The 21707-nt window shown below is 32.9% G+C and overlaps 1 protein-coding gene across 4 annotated transcripts in view; it reads right to left on the reverse strand.

Annotated features, from left to right (window-relative positions):
• Positions 1–3707: 3707 nt before the first annotated feature.
• Positions 3708–21707, reverse strand: part of LOC111058064 — a 1079251-nt gene continuing 1061251 nt past the window's right edge. For all 4 annotated transcript variants that reach the window (XR_005573405.1, XR_005573404.1, XR_005573406.1 and 1 more), the window contains one exon: positions 3708–15438. Coding sequence is in view for 1 of the 4 variants with exons in the window: in XM_039443353.1 (XP_039299287.1) it covers positions 15421–15438 (18 nt within the window). In the remaining 3 variants the exon portion in view is untranslated. The remainder of the gene's footprint in view (positions 15439–21707) is intronic.

Consider the following 21707-nt stretch of genomic DNA (forward strand, 5'->3'; position numbering starts at 1 on the left):
GACAAGTCCCACCTTTTCATTAGAGTGTATCACCTTACTGGGTTGTCCTCTCGCTGGGGTCTGCTATTGTGAGAGCGGCCGGCTCCCCTGTGAAGCTCGCTTGCACTGCGCGGGTGATGCTGACTTTTCGCGTTCCAGCCACGCTCTCATTGCAGTCGGTTTTTTGGAGCGAGAATTTGAAGCTTCACCCTTCAATTGAGTTTTTTTTCAGTTGTCTGTCTCTTGTTGGATCGAAGCACCCTGGCGCTGTCATCTGAGTTGATCCTCGCCCGCCTATTGGAAGTTGGGATGTGTTCTAGCGATTTCCACTATCCGTTTTTCCTTGAAATTCCGTATCGCATGACAACCTTCCTTTTTAAAAAATCTGGTGTGGTACACTCACACAACTTTCCTTGCTCATTTATCTATAAGGCTCATTAACGAGGATAATTTAGGGGACTAGCATTATGCTGATTGGCGGCTAAATAATTAAAACTACGATTATATACTATTGTTATTGTGTTACATTTTGTGTTACTGTGTTATTGAGTACATTCTCCTTTGTTTGAATTATGAAATTTGAGGATTTTTTGAAAGTTGTCAAAAGAGCTGTTTTTCGAATAAAATATCAACATGTGTTCTTTTGAATGAACTGCTCTACCTACCAGTTAATAGAGCTGATATATATCTATACAGAGTATGAATTTGAAAAAAATCGGTCAAGTCATTTTTGAGAAAACCGTGATAGGAATTTAACAAAATTCATTCTTCTCAGGAATATTACGGAGCTCCTGCAATTTTCTCAGAAATGAGACTAATGTCAGTTGATAGGGCTTATAAATAGCTATCTAGGTTATAAATTTGAAGAAAATCGTTACAGCCGTTTTCGAAAAAAAGGTGAAAAACATGGTTTTTTAGTCATTATCCGCCATTTTTTTCCGCCATTTTGAATTGAATTTCATTGAATTTCTTATTGTCGGATCCTCATGATATAAGAGTCTTGGGTTTAAAATTTCAAGTCAATCGGTTAATAAGGAGTTATCGTGTTCACAGACACACAGACACACACACACACACACACACACACACACACACACACACACACACACACACACACACACACACACACATACCAACACCCAAAAATCATGTTTTTGGACTCAGGGGACCTTGAAACGTATAGAAATCATGAAACTAGGGTACCTTAAATTTTTTTGGAAAGCAATACTTTCCTTACATATGGTAATAGGGCAAGGAAAGTAAAAATAAAGTTGCATTCGATATGGCGGATTCAAGATGGCGGACCAGATTTTCAAAGTCATAATAAAGTAGTATTTTCAATTTGAGTAGGATCCCTGATCACATCCACCTTCGAATCATTTTTTCATGAGATACTAAGCCGTTCTCATACTTTTGGGACATAACAATCTATAGAGTATGTAATACATGTAATGTTACATTCTATACTCTCTGACAGTTACCAAGTTACAATTGCACGACAAAGAGGGACACAAAAAGTGGAACAATCTTAATTTACCACTCAATATATTTATCTTGCGAGTAATTTAGCTAACGGTACCAAATATAGTATGAGTCATTTATTTTGGCTATACAATTTCATATATTGATAAAAACTAAGCAGTATCCAATAAAATACGCTCCTTTATGAGAAAGAACAAGAAATATTATTCACTCCATACAATCATTATTCATGGTCTGAGATAGATTTTCCATATCTTCTTGATCTTCACATCAGACGTATCCCCACGTCTTCCCAAACACTGACGTATCCGTCCCTGAATTTCTCCAACACATAGGAATCATGAGAAGCAATGATAGTTCTGTATCAATGACAGTTACGCACATATTAACTCTGATCAAATGATCTGTGATACTATGTTGAAGTTCGAATAATCTGTGATATTCACGAATAAATGTTCAAGACAAATTATATCAGTGAGGTTAACAGATTTCAAAACTGATGAGGATGAAACCTTGATAATTACGACCATCCATTCACCGATGGTCACAAACCATTTTGGGTCGATTGAATAGAAACTAGTGGCTAGCAACTAGCCATTGAGCCATTGGCTAGTTCTAGCTAATGTGGAGATTTAGTTTGATAACTATGTGCTACTTCTAGATATATGCAACTAGGAGTAACCAAATTCTTCCGGAAAATTCTTTCCGGAGGAAATGCTAGTTGAATTATATTCATAAGCTTTAATCGGTTGCTAGGGTAACCGGAATATTTCTGGTTCCACCAAGGCCTAGTTAGTGCTAGCCAACTTTATTTAACCGAGTCTTGAAAATTACTAAGAATTAGCAATAATTATTGTTAGCTTTCATTGAATCGACCCATTGTTGACCAAAAATTTTGGCGATATTTCAAATCAAACGCTGCGATTCATGATGGTTTGAGATGGCTTTAAGCCAAAAAATGCTCATTTAAAAATAATCCTTATTTTCTAAATGACTTTGAATTTCTGAATTTACTTCAAACTATCATCATTCCTCATTTTATAACATCAATAACACATAATACATACAGAAAGGTACCTTCCTGTCTAACCAATGCATTTCACATGGCACTAAGACCAACTTGAGTGCATCAAGAACACCCATCTTTGTAAAATCAAATTTACCGCTGATTCCAAAACACTCAAATTGGAGCATTGCTACTTTTGCTCTCATATTTAAAAACATACCATGAAACCACATGAAAATAATCAATTCGAATCAATACATTATAATTATCAAATAATATTTGAGATAATATATTGTATAATAATGATTAATTCAGTGATTGAAAAAAACGTTTATCTGATACAAGCTACTTTTTGACAAGGTGACAAAGTTGAACAGCTGATGCTAAAACCGATGACCGAAGATGCGAGTACTGTTGGACCGAAGACATAATTGAAGGCAATTATGATTGAAATACTGTTTACTGAATTAGAAATTGGAAAATTTTATAAGTATCAATCTCTGAATAAAGTCTTTAGATGAAACTTTGGACAGTCTTCAGATAACATGTTGAGAAAATATTAGAGAAATATTAAGTACTGTACATATCCAATATCCAAAATCCAATATCCAATATCTTAATATCCAATAAAACCATAACTTTTCCAATTCTGATTATATTAGATAGTCGCGAGTCATTTGACTTATTTGGAGGCGGTGAATGAAAATTTGAAATCAAAATTCCTTCATGTCCATTATTGGTCGATAAGATTTAGGGTCCCTTACTCCCACAACACACTAATAACACATTTTTATGTGTTATGTATTATTATGTTGGAAGACAATAGAGTTCTGTTATCATCATTTGTACTAATATTGAGTTTTTTCTGAGTTAATTTCGTATTAGTCTGATGAACAATGCTGATGCTATTGTGAAGTGAATAATGACTCATCGAGATCCATCGTGAAACTGGAGTAAATGAAGTTCAATGTGTACATGAAACGGTTACATGATACAGCTAGCAATTATCTTCTATTACATTATCATCATGTCAGCCATGAATTCCTGCTCAATTTTGATGGAATGGATTTCCACAATGATGTTAATGATCGATTAGGTTAGGAAGATAATTATTATAATCTTGATTATATTGTGCTTTAAAGAGTAGTGCATGATTAGAGCGCGCCTATATTAAATCGATAGTCACATAAACCTTATTGATAAGTGAACAGAGACACAGGAAAATAAAACTCACATCGCATACATCTATATACATTCATATATTTATTAATTTGCATTAAAAATAAATGTCTGAATCTAATTTTCAACGTTAATGTAAATTACAATTCAGAGTTTCATATAAAGAACCAAACGCTTGGGATTATGATTGTGTTGTAAGGCATGGTCAGATAGGTTTGATATTCAAGGTTACACATTCAGAATATGTTTTGAAAAATATATATGAGTATCGCTCCTTTACACATGGACCAAACCTGACCTCACAAATCTTTTACATGATTGCTTTCCACTCCTCATCACTTGGCAGCACTTCACTTTACTCTCAATAAGTTACATCACTTTCCTTAGACTACATCACGTCATTCGTTGATTATTATTATTACATTCCATGTTTTGAGTCTTATTATCCTACGATATGAGTACGATATGATTTATTTATTGTGTTAGTACATTATACCTTCTTTCCCATTCCAGTGATGAGGCAGAAGAAGCCAGCGCTCTGTTATGAATATATAAATATATATATATATTTTTCTTTATTTTAATGAGAAGGAAGACAGAGGGAGATGATATAATGATGATGATGATAATAATAATATTTGTTTTAATACTAAAAAATATTAATGCATGCCGTTGATTAGCAGGATAGGGGATTAGATACTCCTCAGTACTCCTATCTTGAGCTCTCAAATAAGAGCAGTTATCTGATTGGGAGTAGGCTATATCAAGCTCTTGGATTGAGGTGGAGCTAACAAACATTTTGTGAGAGGTTAGAAACTACGAAGAAACGACAAGGAAACTTTATATGATTCATAGGAATTAATCTCACTTGAAAGTAGCCGACACTTTTGTATAGGAATTGACGGATCCAACAACTCTAACCAATGAACATTGGCTTGTATTAGAGTAGTGTGGATTCTTATCTAACAATAAAACTGTTTTTTTTTTGCTGTTCTAACATCCTCTTCGCTATTCTCCTATCCATTACTCTCACTCCAATAACCATTCACCAAATTTCCATTTCCATTCTCTTCTTTGTCCGTAACTTCGTTCCTTCAATTACACCTACTACATCCAGATGTTTCCATGATGATCAATCGAAAATTCACTTTCACATTTTCACATTGATTCTTGATAAAAATAGATCAACAGATATGAGTCTTCTATCTTACAATAATTACGATTCTTTCATATTTGCTTATTCAATCATTGATTTTGATTTTATTACTATCTTTCATATCTTTACTATCCATTTATCGTTACTCCTCCACTATTATTTTCTACTCCTTCCCATCGTCATCTTATTTTCTCTGGGAACAGTTTCGATCTAGAATTATGTTCTCACGGTTTATATGATTTGACTTTATGAACGTCTCGATGGAAGCTTACACTACGTAAAATTATTGTCTTAAGTTCTTATTATCTCCTTATATAAAACTACATTTATAATAGAATGTAGAGATTAGTGTTATAGTCGAATGATTTCATATCCTAGCCGTTAAAAGTTATTATAAAACATTTTAGATTCAGAGTATTGTCACCGGTTTCAATGGAAGATACCAATTACGTTTGCTCTAACAATTAGTTGAAATTGATTTTGGAAAACTGAATCACTAGCTGAAAATTGGGAATTGTGCGAGTGAGTACCATAATATTATAGCTGCTTTGAAGTTAATATTGTGGAAATTGAAAAATACTGGAAACTTTGAATAGATCTGAATGTTTTTAGATACCGGTACACCTTAAAGTCCCGGTTTTGATAAATTAATTTTTTATTATCCATATAACTTCGAATATTTTGATTTTTGAAAAGTTATTACCGAGTGGGAAAGTAAAGTAGTTTTGTCGAATTTTGAGACCATTTTGGTTGAGGTTGTGTATTGGCCTTTTTGGAAAATTCTTCTGGTGACGTTTTTAAATTATTTCGATTTGGATACAACCAAGCTGCTAATTAGGAACAATAATTTTTAAGATTTTTGTTCCATAAATTTCACATTCTAAGATACGTCAGTGCTCAAGATTGAAATATTTAGGGTGAGTAATTTCAGAATTGTTAGAAAATTCGGAAGGTTCTAAGGATACAAGATATTGTTTTCCGAATGATATTATTTCTCAAATTATCAAGTCCAAGGAGATTCACTCAATTTTATAGAAATAACCCAATTTGAGTGATTATTTTTAAAAGGAATAAATTTTTCTAAAATTGATATTCCTAGAATGACTGATCAAGTTATATAGACATACCCTACTGAATGTTGCTCATGAGCCCTACATGGGAGGAATCTTAGGAAACTATCAACGTGAATTCAGGTCAAATCTGTACCAATTTGCCACTTACACATATCATTTTATCTTCACTATAGATAAAATTTTTAAATATTATTACGGGCAATAATATTTAAAAATATTGAAATCAAATATCATTTGGGTATAATATGGATATGCAATAGTACATTGATTATAAACAATCATCTGGTGAAAAGGGGCAGACAGTAGTTGTTAACTATGATGGAGTTGGGATATATTGTAAACTAGCAATGTTAAGGGGAATGATATTGAAAGGTACTAAGTTCCGAGTGAAGATCCGAAAGAAAGTCTGTCCAGCTGTTTCACGACATGTTATGGACTAAGACAAAGATATATGTTATCACCCATGCTATTGAATATTAGTCTGGAGAAGTTTATACGGAGTTTGGCTGTCTCAACCCAAATTAAACTATCATCAATAGGACACGACAATACATATCATTATATGAACCTATTTCCCCTATAGGGAGGAATTGACCAAGTAATGCATCTAGGAAAACATAACTTGAAATCAACACGACTGTTTCAAAATACATGCATGCATAATAATGGGGAGAATGATCAAGGGAATGAAAAGAGGATTGTGATTAGGGACAGCTGTTCAAGAAGGTTGAGGAATACCAGTATGAGGAGCTGTAGGAGCTGTGATGACACACAGGTACAAAGCAAAGTGCAGGTGTATATCAAAGCTAAACTTTCAGCTAGTCATAAGACTAGGTGTACTATACGGTGCAAAAATCTGGACACAGATTCAGAGGGACAAAAACTCACCCAATATCTAGGTGAGAAAGACAATTCGTAAAATTCTTGGAACTATCTGTAGTGACGGTGAGTGAAGGGTTCTTACTAACCAAGAGTTACAAGAGCTCACAACAAGCCGTACATTGTAACTAAAATGGAGTCTCAGTTGGTTGGGAAATGAAGAGCTGCACAGAATTAACAATAAATTAATATACAAAATCAATCCAGAAAAAGGAAGATTGAAAGGAAGACCAAGAATGCGCATAATTAATGACATGCAGAATAACTCGTGGTTGATGAGCATCAAAGGCTGGTGAAGGAAGTAGAATAGATCTCTCTGGAATTCATATTATGAGAAATCAAGTTTCTTATTCGACGGAAGGTGAAACTTGATGAATTTATCCTGAAAATTCGATTAAATTATTTTTTATCAATTCTGTAATGACCCACCCAAAAGATTTTAATTTAGATGCTAGGCTATATGTCAACTGATAGAAATGATAAGGAATGTTTTCTCTCTGAATTGTATACTATTTTGGTTACTTAGTAGCATCTAGATCGAGAAGCTTTGAGAATGTTCCTAACATCGCGGTGGACAATCTCAATTGGAAATGTTTAAATTCAATTCAATTCTGATTTGGTGATTTACTCACAGATAAAATTCTACACCTATAATATTTTCATAAACTTTCAAATGCTTTGTACAGCTGAATAGCAATGTTTCGCGTAATTCATCGAAAAATATTACCAAATAAAAATAATGATCATTATATTTTGGAGATATTTGGGGTTTGATCAAATACATATCGCAAAGTGATAAATAGAAGGAAAATAAAATTCAAATCATTCAAATGTAATATTTTTAAAGTCATAGATTCTATAGCATTGTCTCTAATGTGTAAATTGTGTTTTTTATTCCCAATTTGACTTTTCTTATTCATATCTGTTTCCTCAAACAATCTCATTTGAAGAATTAACATATATTTATTGCAATAGAGTTAGAGTTCAACCCTTCAAATTAAAAAGGTCGACATAGATGTGAAGCTGGCATATTTTTCTGATTTCAACTTAATAGATAATTAACATAATACTTTGAATAAGGCAAACTCTAATAAGTGGTATTCCAAATGGAAGAACAAGGCTTTAAATATTCGGTGATATCAAGAGCTATTCTCTTATAACGTTCTAAAGTAGACGCGGGAAATGAAGTTATAATAATTATGTTATTCTCAATTTAACAAAACATACAATTATGGAGAATTGATTTTAGAAATGAGATGAATAATGTTGAACTTATCAAGGACAATGAATTGAGAATTTTCATGCTCCAATGAATATCACAAGTAATCATATCTCTATCACAAGTATACAACACGAACACTTTCAATTATGTTTTCAAAAAATCAGTGGCTTATGATTGAAGATACAGTAATTGGATATTCAGATTATTGATAGTTTATTCTAGAAGCTGATTTTTCAAAGAAAGGTTCTTGATGGAAAATGTTGAGTACATTTTCATTAAAGTACCTACATTATACGTTATTTCCGAGAAAAAGAAAATTAACATATAAATATTATAGAAGTACGCCTCAGCTTTTTGTTGATCCTGCTATTATTTCTCGACAAAGATCGGACAACAGGTTAGTCTGTGATGAAAGAAAATTAATTTTTGACAGCTTGATAGTTATGAAGCGATTAAAGTAAGCAATGTGACATTTTTCTAAGAAGAGCTTGAAAACTCTCAATGCAGAACATTTATTCGATACAAACACTTATTTTCAAGTGAAAATGTTCCGACCAATATTGTTGAATTTTTTTTTTCAAGAAAAATTAAATTTCAGATTCCAAAGTACATGATTCAAATCATTCTAGACCTAATCATTTGAATATTCACTCCACAATGGAATACTCTGGAACATTACAACATAAAAAATGGCTGCTACTCTGAGAAAAGTGTGAATAGAAATTTTAAATTATGGCATTCAATATTAGTTTTGTACAGGAATCAATATCGAAAAATACTTTCGAAGGGACACTGAACTCTGAAGAAAGGTTCCACAATGACATTGTACCTATGGCATTCTCAGGATGACACTGTTGTTTTTATAAGCTCATGTTTCTCATTTATACATTTTTTAAGATAACGTATCAGATAATGAGGATAATCCACTGGTGGATAATATTCTAAATCAAATTCCTTTCTATGTTCAGTACAAGATAGTATAGTTGCTCTAATTTTTTTCTGTTCACTCAACATATAATGAATAAAAATACACTGGTGGATTATATTGTAAATCAAATTCCTTTCTATGTTCAGTACAAGATAGTATAGTTGCTCTAATTTTTTTCTGTTCACTCAACATATAATGAATAAAAATACATGGACCAGTGTCGGAAATCGTTCAGTAAGTTTTATAAATAGTATTAGTATAAGTCTTTCGTTTCATAAAATAATTAGACGAATTTCCATCTTGAACAGCAGCCTATCTTCCTTCTATATACATGTAATTACTGCTAGCCCATTCTAACCTAAAACTTCGTCCTCAAAAACATACTATTTTGTATCATCTGATTGAACATATTGTTTAAATCCTAAAGTTTAAAATGTAGGCCAATCATACTCCATACTTTCCTTAAAGCAAATTCTTATTCATTCTCTTACTCTATTCTTCTAATAAAGTACAATATATTATACTATCCGATACCTTTGAGCATGAATATTTACACATTATAATTCAACAACAGGAATAGAAATATATCGACTCATACTGTTTGTTGTGTATAATGATCATCATGTTTTCCTTCAGCAGCTTTAGCTGCTCAAGTCGACTAACTTTATTTAGTCTTTTAAGTTACTGAATTGACAAGAGACTGGCAATAATACTGTTTGGTTTCATAATTTGGCGGTTGAAAAGTTTCTTCGAATTCTATCTGTTCACCTCAAACTCATCCACTCTTCTACAATTTTCTAATACAAAATCCTTAATCTAAGATGGTAACTATCATAAGGTTTCTTTCCTTGGCAGGCGTAAACAATTATTCACAGCTATAATGCTCCAGATGATAAGAGACAACTCAAATGATATGTTAATTATAAATTCTGCATAAAACAAGACAAGAAGTAAGCTAGGGTTCCCTGAAATTATTTCTAGTTGAAATATCACAATTTTTTTCGGTTTTCTGATTTCATCTCCACTAACTTCTTAATCGTCTTTCAGATGTTTTATTTCAAGGTAACAAGCGGTCAAAGACAATTATTACAGATGACAATATGTCGTTGTTATTGACAACTTTGATTTCCCATCTCCAATCTAAATTTTGGATCTAATTTTGTTATTCTCATTTCCAAGAAAATTAGTTCACTGAAAATGATATTTAATCATAATGTTGAAGGTTTGATAATGTAGGCTTTATTTGGTAGTCGATTATGAAGCCATAGAAAGGCTGATTTTATTCATAGAATATTACCAATTGAGTAAATTCAAAAATAAATTTAGCATCGGAATCAATAATGAATGATATAATTCGATAGATTTGATGAACTCTTGGCATACTATGTTAGAATGGTACTGGAAAGAGAACAATAGATACCTTTTCTTCATGAACTGTAAATACAGCTTTTATTCTCTCTCCCGCATATACAAATTTGAGGCTATCTTGCTTTTCTATAATATCCATTCTTGAATTGAGGCCAGTTGCATAACATTTTTGACAGTACGAGAAGAATTGAACAATTGGATAAGTCTCGTATAATTTCATGTATCATTGGTGAATGCAATATATTCAAAATAAAAATTGCTTCAACGATTTGGCCCTCTTCTTAATGATTATTGTTTCTATGATTTTCTTTCCGACTATCTAGCATAGCTTAATTTTTTTGTGATTGAGACATGGATTCTCTTGTCATGGATACTCAATCTATCACTAAAGTTGTGATATTGTCTTTGTAGAGTTTTCCGATTATATATCCATGAATGAATTTGGAATTATGAAAACTCAAAACTTTAAACTAGGATTAGCAGCAACTCGATTGACAAAGTAATCAAACATTCAGAAATGTATTGATATAGGAAATTATATCCAAGAATGAAGTGTTATTCTATTGAGTGTGATTGGTTTTTCAGCTAAATTAAACTAGTATTTTTTTCCAGATAATGAGATGATGTTCATGAATAAGTTCATTCAGTCTTAGAGAAATCTGTAACGAACTGAAAAGCTCAAAATTGATAAAATTTGTAATAATACCAATATTGTTCTTCGTAACATACCCTGTCCTTAATCTATTTGGAGAGTCTCTCGAACTCAAAAGTATATCAAGTGAAATGTATTCTTTGGATAATCGGATTTGTTTGAAAATTACACGTAGAAATTGAGTTCATTCAATGTAATAAAAATATTAAGTTTTATTAAACTTGGCCTGTCCGAATCAGCTGGGAACCACAATTTTAAAATTAAACTTTACTGAACTATATCGTGAATGGTTCTGTGAAGTAGATTGAATAAAATTATTCTAATGCTACGCAGAGGACTAATGAACAGACCAATATTGCAAAGGAAAATTATAACCTCGATTCTAAAAACATTGTCAAAAAAGTCTGAATTTCGCTATCTCTGGAAAGTAAAATACGAAACAGAATTTCAATTCTGCATTATTCACATCTATTACTTGAACGTCAAAGAACTTTCAGAAAATTTTTCGAAACTGAAGAGTGAATAGAATGATCACGAATGAATGATTCCAAGCATGGAAAATTAAAAATGTGTTGCAAAAAAGGTGTCAGTTCATTTTCTCATCCGACAAATAAAATGAAATTTATTATATAAAGAGTTTCACATAGGGGATAATCTGCTCTCGTGCTGGACTCAATTATTTTCTAAGCTTTCCAGTATCAAAGCAAGGTAATATGAAACTGCGCAATGCACGAACAACGTATAGCTTTCAGCTGTCTGACACCTCTTATTCCTCCTTTGAAAAGGGAAGTGAATAAAGTAGAGAGTTAGCGATTCTCAATTCAAGGGAAATTTTATTAAAAAGACTATTAATCTGATAAATGTATTCTCACTTACCCAACGTCTGGAATAAACATTTTTGTTTTAATTTCTCTGTCACTTTGTAAATTCATCATGCCCTGAGTGGAGCTTAAACGGAATTAAAGTAAGCTATTTTAATTATCGTGCGTTATAATCTACTATTGTCAGAAATATAATTGATTTTGTTAACGAGTCACCATTAATAAAAAAGCTACCAAGATATGCTATAATCAATCCTACTCTGAATTTCTAAATCCTACTCCTAAATTTCTCAAAATTTTCAGCAAGAAAATAATAATTTGTGCCTTATCTGAAATATATGATGCGTGACTTATGGGAAATTGACGTTCTCGAATGAGTAGTATAGCAGCAATTTAAAATATTATCTTCTTCTACACAATTGAAAATCATATCACCTTTCCATTCCAAGATATGTAGAATGAAGTTTTCAAATGTCCTTGAATTCTCCCAATTGAATCACGACCTATATTTTAATGACGCGAATATTACGGCATGGTGAATTTACAAAAGTGATCGAAGATTTAGAACGAAAATGTTTCTCTCAGTGACAATACAAAAAGGGATGAATGTTTCTTAGTGAGTGAGAATACATTCATCCACTTGACAGTCTTTTTCATTCTCCCTTGAAATGAGAATCGTTAATATATTCTTTACTCCATTCACCTCATTTTTCAGGAGTGGAATTAGAAATGTCATACAGCTGAGAGCTATAGGTGTTTGTTCATTGTTCATTGTGCAGTTTCAGATTCCACCATCACTGTATATTTTTGCTAACCAAAAATTGCATTCTAAAAAAGACACAATAAATTCTATCATATTCTCGCGAAAAAATTGGTTGAGTTACATGTAGTAAAAAGTATGAAAAGTACAGAGTGAAATTGGTGATTATATACTATTGATTGTGTTTTGTTTTACAAATCGAATGTTTTAATTTCTATTTTCGTTCCAATTGAAATTATTTTATGAATTATTTGGAACGATGACTAATTATCGACTCGCATATAATATTCTCAGATAGATCAGTTACTAGGGAACAATTGGAATGTTCTGTCATAGGTTAACACATTTCTATGCATGAAATCATATTTATCAAACTGAAGAGTATCAATTCGTTGGATTAATTTGAATTGAAGCACAGAATGAGATGACCACTTTTAAACTCATCAACAAATTTCAACAACACCATTTAGTAGATGTACTTATTAGAATTTGGGCTAACAATTGAATATCCAAAGAATACATTTTAGTTACACAAGTTCTTCTTATACTGTTCATTGTGATATTTGCTTCTCGTTGTGAATAAACTAATCAATTAAAATGGGTTTAAAAGTTATGTAAAATTTATATGCGTGTAGTTCCCAAACATTCTGAGTTTTCTTCTTGAATTGAAGTGGAAGAGGAGTGTTATGATTGCTAACTACATTATCAGGCAGATTCCAAAAAAATGAAATAGATTCAAAAGTATTGATCTATGGTCTAATTAGTAACGCAAGAGCTATATTTTGAATAAATTACTTTGATTTTATACGAACTTCTGCTTCTTAAAATACGTTATCATGATAAAAAAATAAACTTTTGTAAATAATGAAACTGTATTGTAATAAATTCTGTGATATGGTACCGGTATGGGTTAAAGATTATTCTAAGTTAGATTACGTTAATATTTTGAAACAACAGTGCTTTCTCATAAGTCTCAAATTCCCGATATGTTATTAGAAATCCTCACTCACTCAAAGTGGAACAAATGCTTCAGTTTAATGTTAAAAATGTTCCTAATTGAACTCTACCTTCTACTGACGATACCATTCTCACATACCTCGTATTCATGTATTTCCGCGATTAACAGTTGGAGGTTTTAGCAACATGTTCAAAGATTCAACCTCTATAATTATCAATTCCGTAGTAATAAATCTAAGCTTTTTTGATAATACAATATTCCAAGCGGAAGGATTAAGGCATAATTCTGGGACTTGGGTTGAGAGAAGCTGGATGATGAATACGATATTCAATAGTAATTAGATATGTCTAGGTGCAGTGTTACAATATTTCAAGCGTCATTAATTGTATCTAATAAAGTTATTGAGGACTATTAATGTTTTGAGTCAGTATGATTATAAAATCATTGAAAAATAACATTCTGTTCCTCAAAAAGTTATTTTTATTATTGGAACGTCTTCATTCATCAACATACTCATCGATTCTCGTAATGTTTTGTATGAGTTTGTAACTCAAAATAACTTGATATTGTATTGTATTGGTTGGTAAAGTGTAGGAGAGGGCCAGCTTCTATAATAGTAGGTTCTGTATTCAAAAACATTTAAAGTATGAATTATTTCTGATTATCATTGCGTTTTGGAATAAAGTCACGGAATATTCATTTCGACTGAAGACAAGATTCAATCGAGATTTATGTTAAGAAGAGAACTTCAAAAATTCTGATAGATTCATTGACTCTTCAGATCTCTTTGAAGAATACCTGTTTATAAGTTTAAATAATTTCCATGTAAGATAAGGCTTTTTCCAACGACTTATCATTCTTTATTTAAAATTAACACTTTTGGGGATGTTGATATATCCTATTTGATAGATTCAGTTTCATTCACAGAATTTTGAAATTCAAATAATTCAATGTTCACAACGTTGTCGAGATTGCTCACGACTAATATAGAGAATATCCATACAAGTAACACCAGATAATTGAAGGCTCATATACAACATCAGGAAATCTAATGAGGAGGCTTTGCTTATTTAATTGTATTTGATTTATCAGTGATATGATAATATCGTCATTCTAAAAAAATTCAAATTGGAAGACAATTTGATACATCTATAGAAAATAGCAATATTTTCCAAGTTTTCATATTGGTAGTATCAACAGATCAATCTATTACCGCAACTGATGAACTTCCGCTGTTCATGATGAATACAAAAGGAGTAAACAGTTGTAGCACTAAATAATTGTTGGATTGTTTGCTTGATCAGGGTTTCAAATGCCAAAGAGGATACATTCTCCCCTATCAAACTCTTTGTTATACATAACTTTTTCAGTGTCATGAGATAAAGTAACACTGCAGTATTATAGCGATATGATATACAGAATGATATGAGAGGGATGGGGCAGATGCACAAGAAGATTCCACAGTGGAATGAGACCTAGGGTGAGGAGCCCTCATAAAACGCTATCACAAAAATATTTATAATAATACTTGACTAAAAACTAGTAAACGGCCGAAACTATACAGGAATGCATAATTATGCAATCTTTCGTAACTGTTAAAATTATATTCTTTTAAGTAAGTGTAATATTGAAAGAAGAATAGTAGACATGTGACACAAATGCATGCAATCACTTATAAAAATAAGAGAATTCGAACTTTCAGAATTCTAAATAAACATTGAAAATAGACATTGATATTCTAATAAATTTGCGGGAACAAAATTTCAGACACTTAACCAGTCTAGAACTGGCAGCTTCCCAAACGAATAACTATAACATGATTGAATTCTAATTTTTGTGACTAAAATAATAGAGACACACAGTCGTTAGTTAATAAACAGGAACGAACGAACATTTATGTCCTCACACTTATGACAATTGGGTGGTCGATCCGCCCAGTCTAAAGACGCCACATGGTTCAATCCCATGGAATAAACTGCAACAAACACAAACGCAAACAATAAATTAATAGAATTGAAATTATTTCAATACAAAAATCATAGAGTAATCAAGCAATATGCTTGGTGGTTTGTTAGTTCAGGCAATGCGTGCTCAAAGAAGGGTATAGGAGAGGTTTGGAATACAATTTTTTACCACGCAGCTCTACACATCTCTTACCACACATCAAAAGTCCCCACCACTACCCCCTGTGATAGGTGAGTAGGTGTGGATCAAGTGTACTATTTCTTATTCCACGTGTATAACTTGAAAACTATTATTTTTACAAAAGTGACTATTCTTTAGAAAATGAAAGCTTGCATAGTTTCCTACAAAATGCATCGCACAACTTTTTCTATAACTCCTTTCTTTAAGCTTTCAAGATATTCGCTGGAAGGTAAAGATACATTTGCAAAAGATATATTTGCCTCTGATGTTTTAATATTTTTGCTCTTATAACTCTTCAAAAATCGATGGGAAAAATCTGGTTGGGGAGACTCTACTTTCCTTGCCATTATAATGTTGTTCCCATTGTATTCTACTTTGAAACAATAAATGAGTTCATCCCACATGGATTCACGTTTTCAAATCAGTCGTTTTTGCAAAAAAGCATTGAAAATGCAAAAATAATTTATTCATTTATTATTACTATAGAAACATCGATTTCTGAAGTAATTTTGGGAATATGTTAAACATTTTCCAACTCACCACTTCTTTATACCTCAACTAAAGCTTTGTACGGAATTTGAATAACTTCTGATTATTACTTAGAAAAAGCACATATTGGGCGTATCCTTGAGAAATCCTCAGAAGAGTACGTCCTAAAGCCAACCTATTTCGACCTGCAGAGGGGCAGAGCAACAGAGCAAAGATATCTGAGCGTCCGCAGAGTTTGTATTCACACCAAAAAACATCTGTGGGCCGATAGAGCTTTTTGCTTTGTTCTCAGTTGCGTTCTTTGTGCGCCGTGTCTGAAATACCGAATAAATCTGCCAAGTTTGAAAGTTTTTGCTCAGTAGATTTTAAGCTCTGTTGATGGAATCTATTGTGTGGATGAATATAAAAGTCATTTCGCTTTTATATAATACTAGCAGGTAACCCGTGCTCCACAAGGGTCTATTTTAAAACTTCACAAACTGAAACATTGTTATAAAGTATTGGAAATTTGAAATTAGGCCGAATAACCATCCTCGGTTAATAAAGAAGTCAATCAGTCCAGTAGTTCAGATGTGATCTATATGCAGAAGACACTTGAAAGTTTGTAATATAGATTAGAACAGGAGACACAAGACATAAATAGATTGAAAACACTTGGAAACTTACATTAGAAACGGAAATTTTCAGAAACTGAGTTTCCTTCCTCGATCGAATGAGAAATAGGGAAATTTCCTTCCTCGACCGGACGAGAAAGGAAACTCAGTTTCCAAAAATCTCCGTTCTAATGTAAGTTCCTAAGTGTTTTCAATCTATTTATGTCTTGTGTCTCCTGTTTTAATTTATATTACAAACTTAAAAGTGTCTTCTGTTATGTGTTATAAAGTTTGTAGGTAAATTTGTCACGAACTTAAGGTTTGTTGGTGAGGTTGGTTAAGGTTTGTTGGTAAATTTATTACAAACTTCAAAGTGTCTTCTGTTATGTGTTATAAAGTTTGTAATATGAATTAAAACAGGAGACACAAGACATAAATTAGATTAAAAACACTTAAAAACTTAAATTGAAAACGGAAATTTTCGGAAACTGAGTTTCCTTCCTCAATCGACTGAGAAATAGGGAAATTTCCTTCCTCGTCCGGTCGAGAAAGGAAACTCAGTTTCCGAAAATCTTCATTCTAATGTAAGTTTCTAAGTGTTTTCAATCTATTTATGTCTTGTGTCTCCTGTTTTAAATTATATTACAAACTACTAAGTGTCTTCTGTTATGTGCTATGAAGTTTGTAATATAAATTAAAACAGGAGACACAAGACATTAATTAGATTAAAAACACTTAAAAACTTACATTGCAAACGGAAATTTTCGGAAACTGAGTTTCCTTCCTCAATCGACTGAGAAATAGGGAAATTTCCTTCCTCGACCGGTCGAGAAAGGAAACTCAGTTTCCGAAAATCTCTATTCTAATGTAAGTTTCTAAGTTTTTTCAATCTATTTATGTCTTGTGTCTCCTGTTTTAATTTATATTACAAACTACTAAGTGTCTTCTGTTATGTGCTATAAAGTTTGTAATATAAATTAAAACAGGAGACACAAGACATGAATCAGATTAAAAACACTTAAAAACCCACATTGAAAACGGAAATTTTCGGGAACTGAGTTCCCTTCCTCAACCGAGCAGTGAGCAGTTTGAAATCCAAAGGTCGTGACCACAGAGTACGCACGTAGAGTCAATTGTAGCAGCAGAGACCACAGATTACACGGTGCTGACGGATGGAGAGAAAAAGGGTACAGATTCAGGGGACATTATGGGGTATTTAAGGGGCCGTTACAAACGAAATATTTAAGATTTGAGTGTGTTATGAATAAGGAAAGGTGTAGCTTATGAATTAATAGAAAAGAGGAGATTTAAAATCAGAAATCAAAAAAGAATTCGACTAAAATTGGAAAAAGGAATTGTAGAATTGAACTTTATTATTCATTTTTATTGAACTTTTGATATATATAAAACATTTTATATATAAAATATTATCATTTTGTTAGCTTACTTCTAGGAACTCTCCCCAATTCACAGAAGTATAGTCTTCTTGGGGGATTCCACTTTTCAATGTAGTTACAATTTTAAAGCAAATTAGTAATGTAATTCATAATTATACTTATATTACTCATAATTATATATATATATGATATATATATATATATATATATATATATATATGTATATATATATATATATATATATATATATATATATATATATATATATATATATATATATATATATATATATATTATATATATATATATTTATACTGTATTGGATAAACATTTATATGTAAGAATGATTGAGTGCAACTTACATTGCACGTCTATTGCACGTCCTTGCTGTTTTTGCCATCATTTGTGAAGGGTGCATAATCAGATAACCATCCTCAGTTGATAAAGTAGTTCAGGTGTGTCAAACATAATTTTCCTATTCCTTATGTGTACAAGCCAGTTTTTTCCTCCATTATAGTATAGATAACTGAAGAAGACATAATTCTTGAAAACCTTACAGTATCATATTGATTTTTTTCAATACATCAATACTTTTTAGTATCGATTATATCCTTATCAATTTGAATCAGGCAGTCTTCTGTTTCCCCAATTTCAAACAACCAAACAAACTTACCAATAATTCGAATTTACTCACCATCATAGCTCCGAGTCTTTTTTAAAGAAGCTTCATGGATCTTCACCCTGAGTCAGTAATGCTTGGCGGTGACGATCTTGTAGAAAAAGTATTGGGCGATTTGTATCCAAATCATGCTCTTCGAGTTCAGCTTTTAATTGTCTTACTATCAAACTTGAAACACCTTTCCTAATCATTTTAGATTAAGATTGAGATTTTAGATTAAGTCACGAAAAAAAAAATTGTACAGTTCACAGATATTCACAGATCAATAGCGATTGTTGGTTTCTAGAGGTTCAGCTCATCCAATCTTCCAAATTTCGTCCTGAAGACCGTAGCGATCCCTCATGATGCTCCCACATTCGTAGCAATGGGCCAATCTTTGGCAGGATGAACATGTTTTGGCGACTGTCGGTGACATTCCCTTCTCCCTGTGACATCTTTAGATCAGCTATGAACTCTTCAAAGTCAGGGCCAGCTGATGGAAGAGTCTGCACTTCTTGAGCTTCCCTTGCAGTATTGTATCTATGATGAGATGCCAGTCGGTTGCAGTGGACAATTCATGGAGTACCTCGTGGCTTCTTGATCCTGTAGACCACATCGTTGATCCTTGTGACCACTTCATAAGGTCCATCCCAGAAAGTCTGCAACTTGGGAAAATATCCACATCGTCATTGGGGGTTGTACAACCAGCCTGGTATCCTAAATTTTTTGCCAAAATTTTGACATCAGTTCTTGCCATCCTCCTTCAAATTTGGCCAGTAGAACCTCTCTCGTACTTTTTCCAGGGTACTGTGCACTTCAAAATGCCTGCCAGAGACTCCATCATGTGGCTGCTTCAATACTTGTGGAATTCTCTTCCTTGAGACAATGATTTGTAGTCGTCTCTGATCACTTACAGCATTGTCCATCACCATCTTCAAGATTCCTCCATTCTCCACAATTGAATCCCATTGTACCCAGAGGGTCTTATCATGTAATTACGATGGAGCTACTACTTGTCAGCTGAGACTTCCTTGACCACGTTTCCACGACCACAGGTGCTTTAGATCAGGATCTTCCTCCTGGTTCTTCAGCATTTCATCTCCTTCATAGTAGTATTAAGCAACAGTTATCCTGTTCACAGTTGCTTCCTTTCCGTCCTGGCGTGAGCAGTGCTCACAGGAATGATCTAGAAGCCCTCCAGCCACCGTCATGTTGATTACCAGAAGGTTCTAGGAAGCGTTTGCCATTGGTTGACAACTATGTCGACCGAAGCACACTGGAAGATTCCAGAAACCCCTTGCCTCTGCTGCCCCTCTAAAGGCCTCATCCATAACAATACCTAAGATATCGATTTCACTCCAAATTCGCGTCTGTTAGTACATTATAACTGAAGAATATAAATTATTATTCATTTTGATCTATTCATATTTTTCTTATAATTTCCAATGATACAGGATACAGCATGAAACCTATGTCCATTTCATATTTACAGGTGTCGGAATTTCACATTAAAAATAATTATTCGATGAAATCCAAGGCCAATTTAATGAGAACAAATTCCTTCAAAAATTAATTTATAACGATACGTTTTGAGGGAAAGAATTGAGAACAAAAAAAATTGGAATAATCGGTATTTGATCCGAGAGACTCTCACTCCATAACCAAGTGCTCTACCATTGCGCTATACGGCTCCATTTGAAAATGATTGTCTTGTAACAACATTATGAACTCTTTAAAAAAAATAATACATTTCAGGCCTACAACAATGTAGCCTATGCTGTATGGAACTTTATGTACGGTAGCATGAATCAAATTTGAACATCAATTCTAAAAAATCAATTCAAAAATCAAATTATGTGCAAAATTTGGAAATCTAAATCATTCCCATTTCCACAAGTTGACATGTTTTGATGCGAGCAAACGAACAAACACAGCCCTTTTCTCTCTCTTATTATATAGATGACGATTGTAGATTGCCATTAGCTTCAAATTTTTGATTGCTTCTACATGAAGATCACTTCAGATTTGAAGTTGATTTTAAATCTTTTTGATATCTGTGGCATACTTTAAACTTATTTTTTGCAGTTGTGTTACTTATTTGCTTGAAGAAATACAGTTGATTGATAGAACTTGTTGAACTTGTGAATTTTCAAGTATTTACCGCTTGTTGCCTTTTTCCGTTTCTGTCTCTGATATAACCAATATTGTATAGCGTGTCCTTACACGAGATGATAAATGACGCCCAGTCCTCCGATTCATAGCGTCTGCCTATCATTATTTTATCCTGAGCAATGAATCGCTCATTAAACTGCTTTCCCCCAAAATCGCTCATTGGACCTAGCCGTCTCATGTTGAGGATGCACCTACATCACCCACTTGAAACCTTCAATCACCCTACAGTAATCCTTGCTTCGATTCTTCTAAGAACATCCTGCTGTTCGTGTTGGCCTGTTCAGCGGTCTTAACATCTTGAGCTTTTGATCTTGGAATACTCTTGAGCCAGTGGCAATCGAGGTAATACAATAGTTTTCGCTGGGCAAGGGACTAACTCGTACAGCAGGAAAGGAAAGGGTTCCAAGCCTTTACTCAATTTTTTCCATGAATCTTTTCTTTCTTGGGAGGTGAATTTTCAAACAGGTTGCCAACTGAAATTTCACTCATAGGATCACCACATCTGTTTAAAAGTAGATTAAAATTTGCCCAATTACTATGCCGGAACAAGATGTATTCCAATGGATGCGTTTCCTTATTATTCATCATGTAATGATTGAACGTGGCCATCAAACAGCGGGAAAAGAGAAGATTACAAAATAATAAGTTGTTGAGGCTGTATTTTGAGCTAGTGCTTAAAAGAGTAGAGACTCATTGCAGTATTGTTTTAAGCAGGTTATGAGGCGCAAATGCTTAACCTTTCTTCTCAAGAGTAGAAGTTTTACATATTCCATACTTTGGGAATAATATT

The sequence above is a fragment of the Nilaparvata lugens genome, chromosome X, assembly GCF_014356525.2.
Source record: "Nilaparvata lugens isolate BPH chromosome X, ASM1435652v1, whole genome shotgun sequence".
Classification (NCBI taxonomy): Eukaryota; Metazoa; Arthropoda; class Insecta; order Hemiptera; family Delphacidae; genus Nilaparvata; species Nilaparvata lugens.